Source organism: Mixophyes fleayi, chromosome 10 (assembly GCF_038048845.1).
Source record: "Mixophyes fleayi isolate aMixFle1 chromosome 10, aMixFle1.hap1, whole genome shotgun sequence".
NCBI lineage: Eukaryota > Metazoa > Chordata > Amphibia > Anura > Limnodynastidae > Mixophyes > Mixophyes fleayi.
In genome coordinates, this window is record NC_134411.1 from 57,043,953 (window position 1) to 57,065,553 (window position 21,601).

The 21,601-nt window shown below is 40.2% G+C and overlaps 1 protein-coding gene across 1 annotated transcript in view; it reads left to right on the forward strand.

Annotated features, from left to right (window-relative positions):
- CARMIL2 (capping protein regulator and myosin 1 linker 2) overlaps window positions 1–21,601 on the forward strand; it is a 1,059,949-nt gene that overhangs the window by 63,365 nt on the left and 974,983 nt on the right. Inside the window, exon 2 of the mRNA XM_075188807.1 lies at window positions 4,805–4,896. Coding sequence (XP_075044908.1) covers window positions 4,805–4,896 — 92 coding nt within the window. The remainder of the gene's footprint in view (window positions 1–4,804; window positions 4,897–21,601) is intronic.

The following is a 21,601-nucleotide window of genomic DNA, read 5'->3' on the forward strand; positions in this document are numbered from 1 at the left end:
ATACTAGTTATGCAGCAACATATGATTCCTATGTCTGCAATATTTTTAGCCCTTGCAAAAAGACAAGGATTTCTGAACAATTTGCTGTACATTGGATTGGCCTGTAATTTTGACAACATTTTCTGTATACGATTTCTGTTTAAAACAGGTTTAGTGTAAAAAATGAAGCAAAATATATCCTAAGAATTGTGTTCTTCAAAGAGTACCAATCTCCCTAATAATAAGCAGTACTTACTGTCCATTATAACATCCATCACAGACTGTTTGAACCATAATCTTACTGTGTTTAAAAAAATTAATGCATCAGAAGATATGAAACTTCATGTTGACTGTCAAGAATGAACTCCCAGTGTCCCTGACTTGGAAATGTTTACTATATGGGGTTACACATGATTCCAGAACTCAGTCTTTCACTCACCGATTACACAGGTTATAGATTTACTGAATTGCACCCAAACAGTGCTCTCACACCCATACATACCTATGATCTACCAACATCTATTGAATAAGAGCAATAGGACTCCAATATACTGTCACACACTATGTTCCTTGTTACACATGGGTTAGCAATGCACACACCAGCAATCAAAGGGTTAACACATCAAAACTCTGTTACACAAATCTACAAGCAGGTACACACTAGGCTTGTTAGTTAAATGGATTAAAAGTTCACACACCAGCATTCAAAGGGTTAACATGGCAACACAATATTCTTCATAAAATGCTAATGAATTCATTATAGTATCAAAGACAAAACTTTTTTAAATTTTAGATTTAATGCACAAAGGTACAATGCATTTGGATGTAATAAAAAAGAACATATAATAAACGTGTAAAAATAAATGCAATACAGTTATAAAAACAAATGGGATGAAATTTATGTATCATATTAGATTGAGTCCAGAGAGCTGATCGTCTGCCTTCTCACACACAGGGTATTTAACCAGGCTTCACTGGTAAAACATTCAGAGGGGCAGTGTATATGCTAATGTGGGGGAGGAGATTTCCACAATAATTTTCCTTAATTAGACAGTCTACTCTAAGTAGGAAAGGACATGAATGATCAGAGGGAACACATGGCTGTGATATGTTAAGTGAGTTTCTTGAAGAAATGTCTGAGCTTAACCTAATTACCTCCCCCTAGAGTGACTGACCAAATGTTTTTTTTACTACTTTTGTCTGAGGAGAAATAATTTACATATTTGTCATTTTAATATTTTATTTGGGCCCTCACCCTGATATTGACTGGTAGGTATACCCAGGGCCGGATTAAGGGAATGGAGGCCCCTGGGCTAAGGGGGCCTCCATTCCCCCGTGAGGGCCCCCCCCCCCGTGATCCGAGCCAAACCCCCACCCCCCGTGATCCGAGCCGCCCCTCCCCCCAACACTTACCTCCTTCTCCTCCTTCCCCGGCACGCTGTACACTCTTTACTGAGGAGATCTCGTGAGAGTGAGACTCACGAGATCTCCTCAGTAAGGAGAATACAGCGTGCCGGGGAAGTACTGCAGTGAAAGTGCTCAGCAGCACTGATCGGGCTGGGGGCGCCCCTGCCCCCGACCGATCAATACTGCTGCTGAGCACTTTCAAGGGCCCCCTGGATGCCATAGGCCCCTGGGCTGTAGCCCAGTTAGCCCTATGGTTAATCCGGCCCTGGGTATACCTCTATTCAAGCCTGTAGGTTGAAAATGTTTACATGAACAAAGGTGTCTCTATCATTTGGATTATGTTTAATTACTGATCAACATTTCATTTTCATGAGTTGATGAGGATGAGTATTTAGCCATAGTATGCAACAGTCTTTTGTTGCAACACATATAAAAAAAACTAATTAGGACATACTGGTGTAGGTTTACACAATCTTAGGCAATGAAAAAATATGAACAAAGTCTCTGTAGCAGTCCTGGTGCAGATGGTCCAGTAATCACAGCTAAGCCCCAAAAGAAAACAATAGACAGGAGCCAGCAGCCAAATATAGGCAGAGCCAGGAATCAGCAGCCTTGTATGAGCAATCCAATTATCAGGAGTCCAATATAATCAGAGCCAGGAACCAGCAGACTTGTATAAAGCAATCCAGGTATAAGGATACAAATGAATGCAAAGCCAGAAACATCAGATGTGAGGTCAGAAAAAAATAGAACATAGGTACAGAAACCAATAAGATAACATGTCCAATGCTATCACTGGCAATGAGTACATGACAGGTTAGGAGTTTTCCAATCGGCTCACAGAGGAAGACACATTTGAGGTGCATAGCAAATCTGTGTATCTAGCTGGATGCAAGAAAGATTTAACCCTAATATGCAGGTTAATTTATAAAATCCCCCTTTGTCACAGCATAGAAACAACTTTTACTAATACATTACTATGTGCATGAGATCTAATTGATAATCCCTGGTCTTGTGATTGAGAAAATAGTTTAACTATATATGGCATTCAGGGTTGTTACATCAAATTTGTGTTAAACAAAAAACACTATTTTTGTGAGGATTATTCACAAATACAAAATGAACTTGTATAATAAAAGTGTAAAAATATCAAATGAAAAAAACATCTCTGTACACTATAGGCAAAACATAGGAAAGTGTCAACTAAAACTAAGTTAGTGCATTAATCCATCGCTTCCAGTGTCTCTAGGCTTTTGGTCCAATAGGCCTTTTAGATCTGTGTAGTACCAGCCGTTCTTGGTAGAATAACTTTTTCTAGTATCCAAAATCGAAATTGAGTGACTAATTAAAATATATCAATATTGCTGACTGGCTCCTTTATTCCTCTAATTGCAGATTTATGTGAAGTCACTCAGTCCTTGCAATTGTTTTTGATATTACTTCATCCGTGCAAATGTGTTTGTAACAAATACTGTGACAGTGTTCCTTTTTTTTCTCTTATGGGCAGCTTTAAACCCAGTGACAGAATAGGTAGATTCTGTTTTCCTTTTCATCTAAAATGTTCCCTGGAACACATTCCATCACACCTAATTAGCTATTTATTTACTCTTTTCCTCACATTACTGACATTTTAAACATTTACCCCTCATCTAGCATTTTTTTCTTATCTCGCAAAAACATAGATTAATCACTAAACTTCTAATAGTATAATGCCTTAGCATGTAATCTACTCTTCACATATAGCCTCTCTACATTGTTCTGCACCCACCTAATGTATTATAACTCCCCTCACTGTTAGCTTCAGGTACTGCAATCTAATTTTCACTCACTGCACTCTACTGAATCAACTCTGACAAACATATTCCACGATCTGCCAAAATTTAAAGTTATTAATGTTTACTATGCTGCTCTTCGTGTCTGCTGCCTTTAATATAGCGTATTGCCACATTCATATCCAAAAATGTGTATATATGAAATTAGTGGCATTACTGTGTGTCATAATATGAACAGGGGCACTACTATGCGGCATAATATGAGTTGGGTGCACTTCTATTTCGCATAATCTGAACTGGGGGCACTAGTGTAGAATAATATGAACTGAGGACACTACTAAGGGCATAATATGAGCTGGGGGTACTACTGTGTAGCATAATATGGGGCCTCTACTATGTGGAGCCACACAGTAGTGATATGTATATTATGTATATGGGTTGAGTACTAAATTTCGGTACTGAAAAAGACAACAATACTTACCCCTCCAGCGTGATCTCGAACCGCAGATTGCCAATCTCCTCTGCGGGACGACTGTAGGAAACACTGACCTGCCCTAAATTACACACACCGAGTGACCGGCACGAAACAGTGACGTCAATGCTGAAAGCGACAGTATTATTACTGGTGTTAAAGGGCCAATCTCCTTTAACAGCAGTAATAATACTGTCGCTTTCAGCATTGACATCATTGTTTCTCGCCGGACACTCGGTGTCTAATTTAGGGCGGGTCAGTGTTTCCTACAGTTGACTACCACCAGTGTATATTATGATATGAATTGGGAGCACTACTGTGTGGAATAATATGAACTGAGGGCACTACTGGGTGGCATAATATGAACTGGGGGTACTGTTATGTGGCATAATATGAACTGAGGGTTCTACTGTATGGCATTATATGGACTGGATGCATTACTATATAGCATAATATGAATTGGGAGTACTACTGTGTGGCATAACATGAACAGGGGGCACTACTTTGTGGCATAATATGAAATGTGAGCACTACTGTGGCATAATATGAACTGGTGGCACTATTATGTGATATAATATGAACTGGGGGCACTATTGTATGCATAATATTAACTGGACCACTATTATGTAGCATAATATGAATTGGGGCTACTACTGTATGGCATAATTTGAATTAGTGGCACTACTGTGAGGCATAATATAAACGGGGGCTCTATTGAATGGGCTTAAATAATTTGAAAATGGTTGCCAACCTCTGTATTCGACTATCAATACCCACACTACTCTTTTCTGTATTAGTTTGTCAAGTGACACCCCTAAACACTTTACTTCTCTTTCCCCAGACAAAAACCAACTGAATGATGGGTCCATTGCGTTTTTTATTATTAGATTGCAGTATGGTCCTTATTCCATTTATCTCAAGTAATATTCCTTGTCTGTAACCAATGTTTTGTCTCCCATAGTACAGTGTTGGAGAATATGTTGCCATGTATAAATAAATGATCACCCAATTACATATAGACCTTTCTCAGAAATGTCTTGTAAAAGCTTTAGCCAAAGGCATTAAAGTTATTTTAACATAGAAATGCAGAGCTGTATGCAATGACATTTTTTCAACGTGTTTTTCAATAAACCATTGAATACTATTCTCTAACCCACTCTTATTTTATTTGCAGCATGTATAGTGGATTTCCTGGAACCTAGACAAGTTATGCTAATAAAACCACTACAACTGAAAATTAAATCACAATTTGAAGACTTAATCTTGGTATGTACAATTGTACCTGAAGCCATGTGACATTGTTGAGAATATCTAAAATACGTTAAAGAGTGAAAAAAAAGTGTTGTGCACAACTTTACCCCACATAACTGAATGGGTGGAGTAAGGTTCTTAGTCTATATTTAAAAGTGTCATGTCTCCATCTAAGATATCAACATTTTTTATGATGTGATCAGTGGGGCACGCAGGGGAGGTTTCTGAGTCTCCAGAAACCCCCTCCCCTGCGCTAACTTAGTGCCCACCATAGAGCACTGTCCTATAGAGCAGCTGCGGCGCTGTCAAAGAAGCATCCACGGCGGTTCTGTGTATACAGAACCGTCGCGGACACTTCTTTGACAGCTCTGCGGCTGCTGTATAGGACAGCGCTGCCGAAATGGTTTTTTTTTTGGGTGGGGGGGGGAACCCCCCCCTGACAATCCTGCGTGCGCCCCTGGTGATAATTTACCCTTAAGAGCAGATTGCCTGTGCAGTTGGTATCTTGTCTATTTGATATACTAATTAAAATACCTGTTGAATAATGGAACATTGTGCCAATCACAATCTTCAGAATTTGACTTCAACCTGCAATCTGTAAGATCTTCAATGTTCCTTTAATTCATATAGTACCTATATGCCAGTTTGGGAAAATTACCAAATAGAAAAATTAACAATGGGCCTGATTCACCTTTGGAAGTAAGTCCCTTAGCATGTCATATCATGCTTAGAAATGGTTATTTTGCCAATGAACCAATGCAGATGTATAGTGCATGCAATTCATGTCTGAAATGACACTTACTACTCGCTATGACTTGAAGGGCAGAATGGGGAAGGGAAGGGGCAGATGAACATTGACAATGTACAGTAAAGGTGTACAGAGGGTGTGCCAATGCAGATGTGGTCAATTCAAGGTCTGGGTTTTTCTTAAGTGCATATTTTATCGTTGTATAATTTACACCAGCTACAGGGCAAGTGTAAGCGCAGACTAATAGTGATGACTGTCACGGCATCATCTTTGTTTCAAAAATTGCACGTATACAATACCACGGAACATGTAAGAGAAACTATGAAACGGATTGTATGTACAGTACACATTAAAAACATCTTGATTTATGTATTTAATATAATAAAAAAATAAATTTAATTTTTTTATTAATGATTATAGTGTTATGAGTAGGTAATTTCATTTAGAATGTTTTTTGTCTGCATGATGTGAGTATATGGGTACTACAGGATTATGGTACAATACGATTTTATTATGAGATCAACAGTTGAGCACTATACAACATGAGACCCAGATCTTAACTTAACTCGAATAATGGACAAACATAAACTTAGCTATATCTCCCCACTTGCCTTGTGGAACATTAATTGACTGATTGACAGTCTATCTCATAACCCCTAATCCTTATAAAAACTATACGCTAATCTAACTGAACTAACCTATACCTGACCTAATTAAACACTAATGTCCTATGCTAACTACCATCTAACTTAACCAATGTTATACAATACTAACCTATGTTATACCAACAAACAAACTCATCTATTTATACTGTACATGCTTAATAAAATAAATTATCTACACAGCTGTCTTAAGGTTTACATTAACCCTAATGGCTAATGCCATTTAATCCTATAGGGAGAGTACCGCAGGAGAAGGATCTTCGGATCCCTCTCTGACAGCGTTGCTGCTCTCTCCTGCATTGTTTAATGTGAATAGCAACTGCGCATGTTCAACCCTAGGTCAGAACCCGCAGTCTATCTTAGAAACAGTCATTGTCGTGACAGCCTCCTGTCAGATGCCCTGTCCTGACATGACTTGTATGTTAAATTGCCAAGAAATGTCATCTATCATCGTTGCAATGAAAGATGATACTTAACAGGGCAAAAACATGAAATTTCTTAAATAGGCCCCAAGGACACAAGGAAAAACAGCCACATTGAACAATGGAATCGCTTGTCACAGCTTCCTCATCAACATGGTGTAGTATATAAGGAAGGAGAAATTCAGATGTATAGTGAATTACAGTTAAAAGGTTTATTTTAAGCAAATAAAATTGCACTTACAATCAGTGTTCTTTTTCAATGCCTTAAAGTTATTTTCATCATTGCTACCATCCCTTGTCGACATCCCTGAAGTCCGTATGTTTTCTTGCTGTGCATTTTAGTATATTTAATTTTTATACAAAAAACTGATGTTCTCGTTTCTGCACTTCATCTATAGAACAAAACAATAATGCATAAATAATAAACTGTATTAGCTGCAATTGGTTATAAAAAAAATGCACAAAGGTATCCTGGATTAATCATGCAGTAGTTTTTATAGAAAATGGATCACTGAGATATAAATTCAAGATCTCCTGGCTAGGGCTAGAGGACAACAGTATGAAAAGTATATAAAAAAACAAGTGGCAGCGCTGGTATGTAAAATGTATCAAATTATTAAAACATGTATACAGACAAATATAATATAATCATAGAAAATTATGTGGGACGAGCTGAAATAACAGAGCACTAAGTGTAATTTATATGTGCTTTAAATCTGATTATATGGACACAAAGAGAGCCTCTAATTCATCAGCAGTTCCAATATACACAGGCATCAGAGATAGGGTAATATATAGGCAATCCAGAGATAATTCAGATAGTATTTTTCACTCTTGTTAGGGTTGCAAATCTCCTCAGCAGAACAAGATGCAAGTGTACACAGTCATTAGTGGAAAAGAACATCTATTAACTGAAGAACTCACGATCCTAGCACATTGAGTGCTAAATAAATGACCAACTAAATAAATTAGATTCAAATATTAATTGAAAAATAAATAAACTACAAAATACAATAATCAATAAATATAAAAAAACAATATCTGTAATGTTTGTGGCAGATAGAATAAACCAAGAAATAAATACAATAAATAAGTGTACATAACTAAACTAATATTAACGAAAAATGAACTATGTAATTAAACAGTCAATGAAACAAATGAAATCATACATTGTTAAGTTCTATAGTGTCATTTAACCCGAGGGGAACCAAGGTTCTTAATCTAAAAATCCAATAGGCCTCCCTCCTGCACAAAAGATTGAACCTGTCATGTCCTCTAGGGGTACTGACTACTTGTTCTATTGCTCTGATTTGAAGTCCTTCAAGAGAACCCCCTCTGCAAAGGTTAATGTGATGAGAGAAACTATGCGTTTTAATATTTTTAAGTATATTTCGGCGATGTTCTGTGAAGCGCACACCTACAGATCTAATTGTCCGCCCCACATATTGTAATCCACAGGGACAATTGATTAAATATACTACATAACCTGATTGACAATTCAGTACTTTATTAATAGCGAACCTCTCATCTGAAGTATGAGAAAAGAAAACAGTACATTTCCGCAGTACATGGTCCGCAAACCCACAAGAAATACATTTATTTCTGCCACAACGGTAGAACCCATTAGGTTTATTACCAAGCCAACTAATCATTGATGGTTCGGCTACAACCTTACTGGTCCTCCTGGGACCAAAAAACCTTGGTGCCAGTCTTTCTTTCAAATTGTGAGATATCCTGAACACAACATTTCTACCTTTATTAATAGAAGAACCAATTAGGTCATAGGCCTCTAGCAAGACAGAATTGTTATTAATAATATGTCTAATTTGGGTTGCCTAACTGTTATATTGTGTGATAAACACCATAGATCTTTTGTCCTCTTTCTTCTTAGAAGACTGATTGAACAAACTAGTTCTATTCAATCTCTCAACATCTAACAGAGCCTGCTTTAATACTGTGCCGGGATAACCCTGTTCCAGAGAAGACTGGTAGAGTTTGACAACATATTTCCGAAAATCTTCCTGATTGGAGCAGTTCCTTTTCATCCGAAGGAACTTATCGTTCGGGATGTTATCCTGCCATACCTTAGAGTGGTCACTCCTGTAATGCAAAAAGCTGTGAGCGTCCACTTGTTTGGAATAGGTTTCAGTGCTAATGATATTGCCACTTACCTTCAGCATAATGTCCAAAAAATTAATAATCAAATAACTATGAACACTAGTAAACTGTAAATTATAATTATTAGAATTATGATGTGCCAAAAAGGAAAAAATAGTCAAATCATCCCCATCCCAAATGACAAATAAATCATCAATGTACCTGCCATGGAGGACCAGGTTTGTCGTGAATACCAAGCTCCAAATGTATTGCTCCTCAAGAAAACCCAAATAGAGGTTAGTAAACCTGGTCCCCATGGCCGTGCCCAGTGTCTGTAGAAAAAATTGAGAATCAAATAAAAAATAATTGTGTTGAAGTATGAACCAGGTTGATGACAAAATGAAGTCACACAACAGACCATCCAAATTGAGAACTAGAAGTCAAAAACTTTTTCACTGCTCCCATATCTTGTTCATGTGGGATATTTGATTACAAAGCCTCCTCATCACATGTTAAAAATTGGTATGAGGGCTTCCAACGAACGCCCTCAATCAATTTAAGAAAATATATCTTTGGTATCTTTGATGTGTGACTTCAAAGATAAAATAAAAGCCTGTAAATGTGCATCAACAAAAAAAGATAAGTTGCTAGCCAAAGAATCCACACAGAAATAATAGGTTTACCCTGAGGTGTGTGAAAGGATTTGTGTATCTTCGGTAAATGATAATAGGTTGGGATCACTGGATATTGTGTAAAGAGATAACAAAAAGTATCTTAGGAGATCACACTGTCAGCAAGGGCTGAATCTAAAAGATCTCTTAATTTGTGCTGAAACAGAGTTGTTGGATTGAAATCCAGTCTTGTATAAAACCGTATATCATTAAGTTGTCTCATGGCTTCGGACAAATACCCTACCTTATTCTGGATCATCGGCCCTCCCCCCTTGTCTGCAGGCTTGATCACTATATCTTGATCTGCCATCAGATCTTTAATGGCTTTTCTCTCCAAAGGGGTAAAATTATCTCTCAGGGGTTCAGCTGTCGCCCTATCACACCATTTTCTAAAATCCTCTACAGTAGTTTTATAAAAACTCTCCAAAAAGGGACCTTTAAACGGCAGAGGATAAAAGTTAGAAAAATTCTTAAAACCTTTAGATGGAAGAGATGATTTCACATCAAATATACTCATAGTACATATGGACTCTTTTGTTGAATTCTCCCCTTTTAGGGACTCAAGATGACCCAAGGCTGACATGTCATCCGCGTCCAAAATAATAGGCATTCCTTCCTCTTTGGATTTGTTGAGGGCCTTATGTGCAAAATATCTCTTCCTACTTAACGTCCTGATATATTTATTCAGGTCCACGAACAGATTAAAGAGGTTAGGTATGGACGCTGGTGCAAATTTCAACCCCTTATTAAAAAGTCTCAATTCTGATTGGGAAAGTTTTTTCATGGACCAATTAAAAATACCTTTATTAGTTAAAACTGACGTGTACTTTTTGGATAATTTGGTGACTACTCCTCTACACCCCCTAGTTCCACCTCTCTGTTTCTTTTTGGTGCAGGGAGGCTTCTTACTTGTGACACTTATACATATGTTTGTAGATTGGGACCACCCCTATAAAAGAGGAAGAGGAACAAGCAGTACCTGACAGAGGGGAAACATCCATACCTATGGATTCAGAATTTGATATTTGATCTTTATTATATCTCTTGGGTCTAGCTCCCCCTTGATTTCTCTCCGGCTCCCTAATCTCAGATTGATTAAAAATATTTGTATCAGATCTAAACCTGGAATTAGGACCATAGGGGGGTCACCTCTTCTCTTATCAAAGGTCGATCTTTGTGAGGGAGAGTAGGGGGCTCTTCTGGTCTGGGAAATAGTTTTACTCTTAAAATTCCTCCTATATGATAATGGAGACCAGAATTTTCTCAATTTTTGCCTGAATTAAATCAACCTTGTTGTTCCAATATTTAACTAAAAGCTTCATTAAATTAAGGGAACAAGCATCCAGGATAGTTTTCAATTCTCTGTTAAAGCTTGGATCGTCCTGAAAGAACGCTGATTTAAACATTTGCAAACCCTTTGGAATGATTTTATCATCTAGGTATTTCTGTAAAGTTATTTAACCATACCAGGGTCTGGATTCCACCAGACAAAGGGTTTCCAACCTATTGAATCATTTAAACAAATTAAAACTAGTATCACCAATATCAGGGTTGAAGGAAGGTGCAGATTGAGATAAATAACCCTGCCTCCTTTGAGCTCTACCCACCATACATCTCAGGGAAGACATAATCAGTAAGATAATGCCAACCCGGACCCGAACAATCAGTATAGCAGGCAGCGCCAGTGCTAGGGTCCTTGGCGCCCTAGGCACAGTATGAAAATTGGCGCCCCCCCCTTTAAAATTTGGCGCCCCCCTGTCAAAATTGGCGCTGCGCTTCCCTACCCTCAACTCCCCATGTCTTTCTTTAACTTACCTGCATGAAGCTGCTCCTCTCTGCTCTGTCTTCTCCCCTCCACTCACAGACACTGTCGGGCCGTGATGATGACATCATCACGGCCTGTCACTGTCAGTGAGCGGAGGGGAGAAGACAGAGCAGAGAGGAGCAGCTTCATGCAGGTAAGATTCATAGCCCCTTCCCTCCTCTCCTCCCCGTGGAGTTCCATTTTAAATGACAATAGTAATTTTTTTTTAATTTCGAGGCGCCCAGCAGAGCCCGGCGCCCTAGGCAATTGCCTAACCTTGCGTAATGGGAGCGCCGGGCCTGATAGCAGGTCAATATAACAGCAGATAATCACAACAAACATATAAAGAATAATATCAGGCACTAGAGACTGTGGTTTTCTTTGGATCGTTACTGTGACACCTCTATAATTTCTCTCTGATTCTTCAGCGGCTGTCAGGTAGGACAGGCATCTTATTATTTCCTATATGAGCTACATGCTGCAGTGATTTCTGCAGGCTAAACAGGAACTTTTCATACTTGGCTGTTGTCCTCTAGCCCTTGCTAGGAGTGCTTGGATTTATATCTCAGTGATCCATTTTCCATAAAAACTTCCACATGATTAATCCAGGATACCTTTGTACATTTATTTTATAACGAATTGATGCTAATACAGTTTATTATTTATGTATTAATTGTTGGATTTTTATTTATTTATGTATTATTGCTCAGTTATTAAATACTGTTTGGAATCAGCGCTCTCCTACAATTTTCCTTTTTGTTGTTTTCCACAGACACAGATATCTGTATATAGGGAGCTACGGTACATCTTGTAAGCTGTTTATGTTTACGATCTCTAGTGCCTGATATTATTCTCTATTTGTTCATCTATAGAAGACTTTCTAAGGGGATGATATCGTTTTTTGTTTAGTTGTTATTTTTGTTACAACTACTCCGCTAAGTGCGGCAGCTCAAATCTTATCTGAGCCGCTGCGCTGATGCAGAAGTTCCTACTTCCTCATCTCTATGTCCTGACTAGGCATCCAAGGCGCTTCTGTATTTCCCCACCTAAGCTTTACAATCGCTGTTCTTTTCAATGCCTTTAAGTTAACAGGCAGTCAAAGGTGCGTGATTGAGACTGCAGTCACATGATTACAGTCTCCTGTATTGTTCTGGGGTTGTGACCGCTTTCCCCTGTCTGATTAGCCCTACATTGTTTAAAAGGCAAGCTGTTGGCTATACCTCTTTTGCTCTGCAATTGCTGTGCTTGCTCTTATTCTGATACCCTGCTCTTTGACCACCTATTACCTGATGTCTTCGGCTTTGTTTCCTGTACCATTCTTATTTTCTGCCTGCCTTCGAACCTTTGGCTTTGTACCTGGACTACTCATGCTTGCTGCCTGCCCCTGACTTTCCGGCCTGAATTTGGACTCTCCTTGTTTGCTTCTGACCTTCTACCTCTGGCCTGGCTCCATTTACTCCTTTCACTCACCCCTAGAGTTGCACACCAGCCTCCTACTCCTTGCTTCTTGTCCCTTCAGTATGAGCTTTCACTACCAGTGAGAATTTCTATCTCTACGGGAAAGGCGACTGATATAGGTGAAGACCTTTGCTCCTGTTCTAAAAACTTATGCAGGGTTTGGGGGAGCCCTAACACTTTTATGGTCTGTTTTATGTGGGGAGGTAGCCATGGTAATAGCAATTAAAGTTAATTGATAAGGGTGGTGCCAATTTAATTAGCCTGACTAGCTGGAGAAAGTTGTTAATTACCTTCAAAATTATTCTTTAGGACTGATTTCATAGGAATAATAGTCACGTTTCTTGGTTCAAAATACAACACACAAGTAAACACATGCCAATTTAATTTATGTAGAAACATTTTACAAATTAATAAAGTAATAAAATAATTCCTTCAGCAAAAAAAACTTTAAGAATAAAATTATTTCATTGTTTATTTACAAAAGAATAAGCAAGCGCTGTGATAACATTATCAGCTCATTTTCAAACTGAAAACTGGTCCCCAACAGACCAGACATGTAGTTTTTGTTTCAAAGTAGGCTGTACTATAATTTACAAATATCATATTACAATTGGCTGAGAAGGTATATAGGCGTATCCTGATCCAGGCTCTACAGGATGCAATGGAGACTCTGAAGAAATTCTGTTTAAGTCTTTGTTCAAAAATCTTTTGATTAGAAACATATGTTCTTTGAATAACTCCTTCATTCCTGTTCATATCCTTTTTCATCAGCTCACACGAAAGGCTCCAACCGACACAACAACACCACATCAATTATCAATGATATACCAAAATAAGACAGAACAATATAAATATTTGCATATTAATAAATTGTCTTCATCCAACATAAAATATCTTTGACAAAATATATGATGATTACTTAAACCATAACTAGGGCGTCTTTTTGTTATTGGTGGGCAGTTGGCAGCAGTACTTAATTATCTGTATTGCTGCTGATTGAAACGATGCAGAAAGAAGCACTGCTGCTACTCAAGAACACTTAACTGCAATGAGATCCTCTGTGAAAAACCTTCACAGTAATGAGACATTTCCACTGCTAATATGCTTTGCGCAACTCAAATAAACCAACAATACCAATAATGATGTTACAAATTCCATCCACTGTAAAAAAATAGCCATTGATAATATGCCTTTGTAAACAAGGTGGGTTAAATAACAGATATATAAATTTTATTCATATTAAATACCACATTAGAAATAAATACACAATTGGCCATACGAGGGAAAGAATAGCCAAATACTATATAACTCGGTTTGGTTGCATACAAATTGCTATGAGAGAAATAAAAGGATACTAATTGCCAATATATGCAGAAAATGTATAGTGTTAATTGACATGTAAGAGATCTTACCCGATATGTGAAACATTTAGGCATGCTATAAACATACTATTATTGTCTGCATTCACTAAGCTAATTCAGTATATCATTACAATGTTTAAATGGACGTCTAACTAATAGTCTTTTTCATAAAAACAAACCCTACAGTTCGAATTTACAAACACCCTATGGTACTTAAAATAGTGTTTTGAGGGTTTTAAATTATCTGACATTTAGAGACTGCTGTGATATTATACACTGACAAAAATAAGTGTTCCACAGCAATTGCAAAATGAACACATAGTTCATTGCTCGACCCTTTTCACTAAAAAAAAATATTTGTGCTTGATCAATACATGTTGAGCAATATATGCAGATTGTGAGTCATCATCATCATCATTTACTTATATAACGGCCAACATATACCGTAGCGCTTTACAATTGGGGACAAACATAGTAAACTAATAAACAAACTGGGTAAAACAGACAAAGAGGTGAGAAGGCTCTGCTCGCAAGCTTACAATCTATGGGACAATGGGAGTTTGACACATGAGTTTAAGTCTACATTTTGCATTTCGGCCCAGCCAGGCTGCAAAGGTAAAAGTGACTCATAGGCTAAATGATCCTGTCACACAATAATGTTGGTCAGGGGGTAATTGTCTTGTGTGAAATTGTGTAACAGGTGGTAATAGGGTAAGGTAGTGAGGTTAAGAGGGTGATTGAGGAATATTATAAGCTTGTCTGAAGAGGTAGGTTTTCAGAGAACGCTTGAAAGTTTGTAGACCAGAGAAGAGTCTTATTGTGCGAGGGAGAGAATTCCGTAGAGTGGGTGCAGCCCGAAAAAAGTCCTGTAACCGGGAATGTGAGGATGTAATGAGGGTGGATGAGAGACGCAGATCTTGTGCAGAATGAAGTTGCCGAGTTGGGAGATATTTTGAGACAAGAGAGGAGATGTATTTTGGTGCAGCTTTGTTGATGGCCTTGTAGGTTAGTAAAAGTATTTTATATTGGATTCGGTAGAAAACAGGCAACCAGTGTAGAGACATACAGAGTGATTCAACAGAGGAATAACGATTTGCAAGGAAAATCAGTCTTGCCGCAGCATGCAAAATAGATTGTAGGGGTTTGAGTCTGTTTTTGGGAAGACCAGTAAGGAGGGAATTGCAATAGTCAGGGAGATGATAAGTGCATGAATTAAGGTTTTTGCAGTGTCTTGCGTGAGATATGTGCGAATTCTGGATATGTTCTTTAGATGTATATAACATAATTTAGATATAGAGTCAATGTGGTCAATGTGGGGAACAAAGGACAGGTGTGAGTCAAGGATTACACCTAGGCAGCGAGCTTATGAGGTGGGATTTATGTTCATGTTATCAACAGAGAAATGTCAGGTATGCTCTTGTTGGTGGGTGGGAATATTATTAACTCTGTTTTAGAAAGATTAAGTTTGAGTTGGCGAGAGGACATCCAAGATGATATGGCAGAAAGACAGTCAGTTACACGGGACAACACAGATGTCGAGATATCAGGAGAGGATAGATAAATTTGGGTATCATCCACATAGAGATGATACTGAAACCCAAACAACTTATTAGATTTCCAAAAAGAAGGGGTATAGATAGAGAACAGCAGAGGACCTAGCACTGATCCTTGCGGTACTCCAACTGATAAAGGAAGCAGAGCAGATGTGGCCCCAGAGAAATTAACAGTGAAAGAGCGATTAGAAAGGTAGGATGAGAACCAGGATAGAACAGTGTCTTGAAGCCCTAGGGATTGCAGCGTTTATATGAGAAGAGAGTGGTCAATGGTGTCAAATGCAGCAGAGAGATCCAGGAGAATTAGGAGACAGTAATGGAGTTTAATTTTAGCAGTGATCAGATCATTGACAACCTTAGTCAACACAGTCTCTGTGGAGTGTTGAGAACGAAAGCGAGACTGGAGAGGATCCAACAGGTTGTTTGTGGAAAGAAAGCGTGAGAGGCGAGTGTAGGCAAGTCTCTTTAGAAGCTTGGAGGGGCACAGGAGCTGAGAGATGGGATGGTAATTTGAGAGAGAGTTTGGGTCGGAATCTTGTTTTTTTAGAATAGGAGTAATCACTGCGTGCTTGTATAGTGATTGAAAGATGCCAGTAGAGAGTGAGAGATTACAGATTTTAGTTAGAGGTGCAATGAGCACAGGAGACAGAGATCTACCAATTTGCGAGGGAACAGGATCAAGAGGACAAGAGGTAGAGTATGAAGATGAGAAGAGAGTAGAAATTTCCTTTTAATTTGTGGGGTGAAATGAAGAGCGGGTGTCAGAGTCTGAATTTTCCATGCAAATCTAGCGTGCAATTATAATTGACAACAAAATATCTTAATTTAGCTTTCTATATTACAAAACTAACCCTGGAACTCTAATAGTCTAATATTTAAAACAATGTTTGAAAGGGAGGAAACAATCTGATTATTAGAAACATTTATGCTGTCAAACATTGACAAGTACATTTTTTCAGAGCAACCACAAATGTATATATAAACTAATCCCACATTGTATTTAAAAGAGAATAATACTCTGCCTTTGACTAACATATGTGCATCTGAAAATGAAAACTAAAGCAGTCATGAATCAGGGTCTTATCCCTGTTTATGCCACTCGGCTGTATCACAGTGCATCTTTCTCCTCTCAGAATGCAGCATTCTAAATCCTGGGACAAAGCATGACTTCTGTCTGATGCACTGGAGGCTGCCATCTTCCGTGAGGCTTTTTGCTACATCCTGCTTATTCTAAACATCTGACTTTATCCACCAATAAGCTCCTCCTGCATGCAGCTAATTACTAGTGCAACACTTTCCTAGTTCCAGCTTTCCACTGTTGCTGTTTGTTTGCTGCTCATTCTGCCTGCTGCTATACAGACTTCAGCCATTAATCATTGTGTGAATTCAGCTTCATTCTGCCTGCTGCTATACAGATTTCAGTTATTAACCCTTCGTGTGAATTCAGCTATATTCTGCCTGCTGCTGTAATACAGACTTTAGCCTTTAACCCTTCGTGTGATTTCAGCTTTTACTCCTTGTGTGGATCCAGCTCTCTTCAGCCTATTCCTCTGACTCACCTACTGGCTATTTGGGGTAGTAGGTTACTGCTCTGAGTCTTAAAACTTCTGGAGCCATCTCTGTATCTCTGTGTACCGGCTTCCAGTTCCAGGCTTGTCTCAGGATCTGAGTTGCCGGGGCCAGTTCCAGGCTTATACAGTTCAGGAGGTAGTCACCCCTGATAATCCGCTGTCTGAGTTCTAAACCTTCCCAGTCCCAGTTTTGGAACTATATTCGTCTGAGTTTCTGGATCCTTGGAGGTACTGAGTACTGGCCGTTGGTTCAGTCTTTCAGTTCCTGTGTCCAGGTTCCAGTCTGCCAGGTCTAGATTCTAGTCATTTATTTCAGTACAGAGTCCCATCCAACATTTCTCCTCCTAACATCCCGAGACAGATCCCTATTGCTGTGACAAAAGCTAGTTGAAAAGGTATATAATCATGACAATGTTTCCTACACAGTAACCTGATATACTGGGCATATAAAAACTATGCAGAAAAAGGACACCCCAGACTAGGGATTGGCAAATATATATATATATATATATATATATATATATATATATATATATATATATATATATATATATATATGAGATGCGCGCAGACCCCTGTGTTTTGGTTTTGGATATGGTTTTAGTTCTAAAACGTGTTCATGGTTTGGTTTTGTGACAGGTTTTACCATGGAAAGTTTTGGTTTTGGATCTTGCTTTAATTAAAAATTGTGAAAGTAGGTAAAAAAATGTTTTTTTGAGCTGTTTTTGCTCCAATAATACTACTGATAGCATTAACATTCATTTCCAGTCTATTTTCCAATGATCTCTTCACAACTGTCCCAATTGTCACCAATTTTGGCCAAAGTCGCATGGACCTGTCTCAATGAAGGATTTCGTAATTTTGCATTGTTGCACTTGCTTCTCCCATTCAATTCCAAAAATAATTAATCAGTCTACACCGTCTACAGTCTAACTCCATCACTTAGTGCGGCGGTTCCCAAACTGTGCGCCGCGGCTCCCTGGGGTGCCGCGGCGCTGTCACTGGGGTGCCGCGGGCCAAGCATTGAAAAAAAGAAAGAACACAGAAACTTACCAATCTGTCGGGGGCGCCTGGACCCAGCAGACTCCTCTCTCCCACAGCTGTCACTGAATATCGACGTCAGTAACAAGCTGCTGTGGGAGAGAGGAGTCTGCTGGGTCTCGGCGCCCGACAGATTGGTAAGTTTCTGTTCTTTCTTTTTATTCTATGGCTGGCGCGCGGCAGAGGAGTAAGAGGGAGCATGACAGCGGGGCACAACAGGACAGCGGGGCAGACAGCGGGGCACAACAGGACAGCGGGGCAGACAGCGGGGCACAACAGGACAGTGGGGCAGACAGCGGGGCACAACAGGACAGCGGGGCAGACAGCAGGGCACAACAGGACAGCGGGGCAGACAGCGGAGCACAACAGGACAGCAGGGCAGACAGGGGGGCACAACAGGACAGCGGGGCACAACAGGACAGAGGAGGGTGACAGCGGGGCACAACAGGACAGAGGATGGTGACAGCGGGGCACAACAGGACAGAGGAGGGTGACAGCGGGGCACAACAGGACAGGGGAGGGTGACAGCGGGGCACAACAGGACAGAGGATGGTGACAGCGGGGCACAACAGGACAGAGGAGGGTGACAGCGGGGCACAACAGGACAGAGGAGGGTGACAGCGGGGCACAACAGGACAGAGGAGTGTAACAGGGGACAGAAGAGGGTGACAGCGGGGCACAACAGGACAGAGGAGTGTAACAGGGGACAGAAGAGGGTGATAGCGGGGCACAACAGGACAGAGGAGTGTAACAGGGGATAGAGGAGTGTAACAGGGGCAGAGGAGGGTGACAGCGGGGCACAACAGGGCAGAGGAGTGTAACGGGCAGAGGAGTGTAACAGGGGCAGAGGAGTGCAACAGCTGGGCAGAGGAGTGCGACAGCGGGGCAGAGGAGGGGCTCAGCGAGGCAGAGGAGGGGCACAGCGGGGCAGAGGAGGGGCACAGCGTGAGAGGGACAGTGGAGGGGGACACAGCATGAGAGGGGCAGTGGAGGGGGACACAGCGTGAGAGGGGCAGTGGAGGGGGACACAGCATAGGAGGGGACAGCGTGAGAGAGGGCAGAGGAGGAGGGCAGCGTGAGAGAGGGCAGAGGAGGAGGACAGCGTGAGAGAGGGCAGAGGAGGAGGACAGCGTGACAGAGGGCAGAGGAGGTTGACAGAGGGCAGAGGAGGGGGACATCATGAGTGAGGGCAGAAGAGAGTGGACATCGTGAGAGAGGGCAAAGGAGGGGGGACATCGTGAGAAAGGGCAGAGGAGGGGGGCATCGTGAGAGAGGGCAGAGGAGGGGGGCAGCGTGACAGAGGGCAGAGGGGGCAGTGTGAGAGAGGGCAGTGTGTCTGGATGCAGAGGGGGCAGAGTGCCTGAGGGCAGAGTGTCTGGATGCAGAGGGGACATTTTTGCATACAACTAAATAAGTATTTCTGTCCTGACCTAAATACTTATTACAATTTTTTGACCCAACTACTTCTAAAACAGGACTGCTCAATAATTATTTTGGAGGGGTGCCTTGAAAAAATTTGGAGACTCTAAGGGTGCCGCGAACTGCACAAGTTTGGGAACCACTGACTTAGTGTATCTAACTCCATCACTCAGCCATTATATCTCCATCTCTACATATATTCTTTGTCAGGGCTAAAATCTGTCCTCTTAAATTCTTATAATATTGCCTTTCAATTGCATTGTCAAGACATGTTTAGGGTAAACAAATCTGCATCAATGTGAGTATTATACAAACTTACATGTGTGGGCAGGGCAACTATTGGCTTATATCAGTGTTGGCTAACCTGTGACACTCCAGGTATTGTGAAACTATAAATCCCAGCATATCCTTTCAGCAATAAGCTGCTATATATTGGCAAAGCATGCTGGGACTTGTAGTTTCACACCACCTAGAGTGTCACAGGTTAGCCAACACTGGCCTATATGAACTGTCTGTTTTACATATTTCTTACACATCACTAACAGAACATATAAATATATTAATTATATACATTCCATATTTATATACATGTGTCTTGGGGACCAGCTCTGCTGCAAGTCTAGGGCAGCCCCTTTTAACCCTGGGTTGAACAAAGCTTTCCCCAGGGTAATAATTCCTCAGCCCTCTCTCCCCATAAATATATACAAGTCCCCTAGTTTGATTCAGAAGGGCAGCATTATGGCACAGAGCATATAAGTAAAACAAGGTATAAAAGCCCTGTTCTTGGCTACCAATGAATGCTCTGGCCACTGAAAAATGTTCTTCGTCTATTTACTTTCAAAAATGTCCAACTATATTCATTCATACCACTGTCCATCCAATGACCTCTGCCTGTTAATTTAATTTAATTGCAGCTGCACATACCAGCTGCCGGTTACTAGCTGGGAGGGAGTGGCAGCATTAGAGGCCTCCCGATTGCCCTGACAATTGCCAGGAGACGAAGGACCGGAATAGATGTCCTAGTTGCAACCGCATCGCCTGGGATGCGGCCACAATCTGGATACACTTGAGTCGTCACTGCTAGCATAGTGGCTTGTAACATGTGAATGGCCAGTGCAAAATCTGGCATCAGAGTGATTATACCCTTTCTTGGGGACCACCTGCGTTGCAAGTCTTGGCCAGTCCCCTTTATCCCGTTATTCCAGGGGAATGATTCTTCAGCCCTCCCTATCCATAAATATATATAAGTACCCTGGTTTGATTCAGCAAGGCATCATTACGGCACAGAGCATATAAGTAAAACAAGGTTAGGAACGCCCTACTTTTGGCTACCGATGAAGGCTTTGGCAATGTATTTTGTGCATTCTCTTTGAAATTTTTTACCATGGGTGCAGGCCACCTCTGTTTCTCAGCATCATTCTCTATTTATATATCGACAGCAAATTATGCAGTTCTTTTTAATTGTGTATCTACTTGTCTAAATATCTACTGATGCCTCTGTCCATCTAATGACATCTGATTGTTACTGCCTCTTTACAAATTTAATGTGTGCGTAGCATTTCAACATTTTTATATCTTGCTCTTTACACTAATTTTCTTTTGTTGCTTATCTTATGGGCTTGCTTCAGTGGGTGACATGGCAGATGCCATTTGTTTGACAGTCGCTGCAATGTTCTCCATGCGGTCACTGAATGTCGAAAATGCCCAGTGAAAACACTGGCATGCAAATACTTTTTTCAAATCCAGATTTCACTGAATGACTCTTTACAAACTGACAAGTATTGAAAATTAGAAAAGAATAGAATATATAGGGTTTTTGGGGTGTGCAGCTGTGTTGACCCTCACACGCAAAACTCTTTTTAAATTTAGATGCCCCTGAATGACTCTTTCATTATTGACAAGTATTGAAAAAT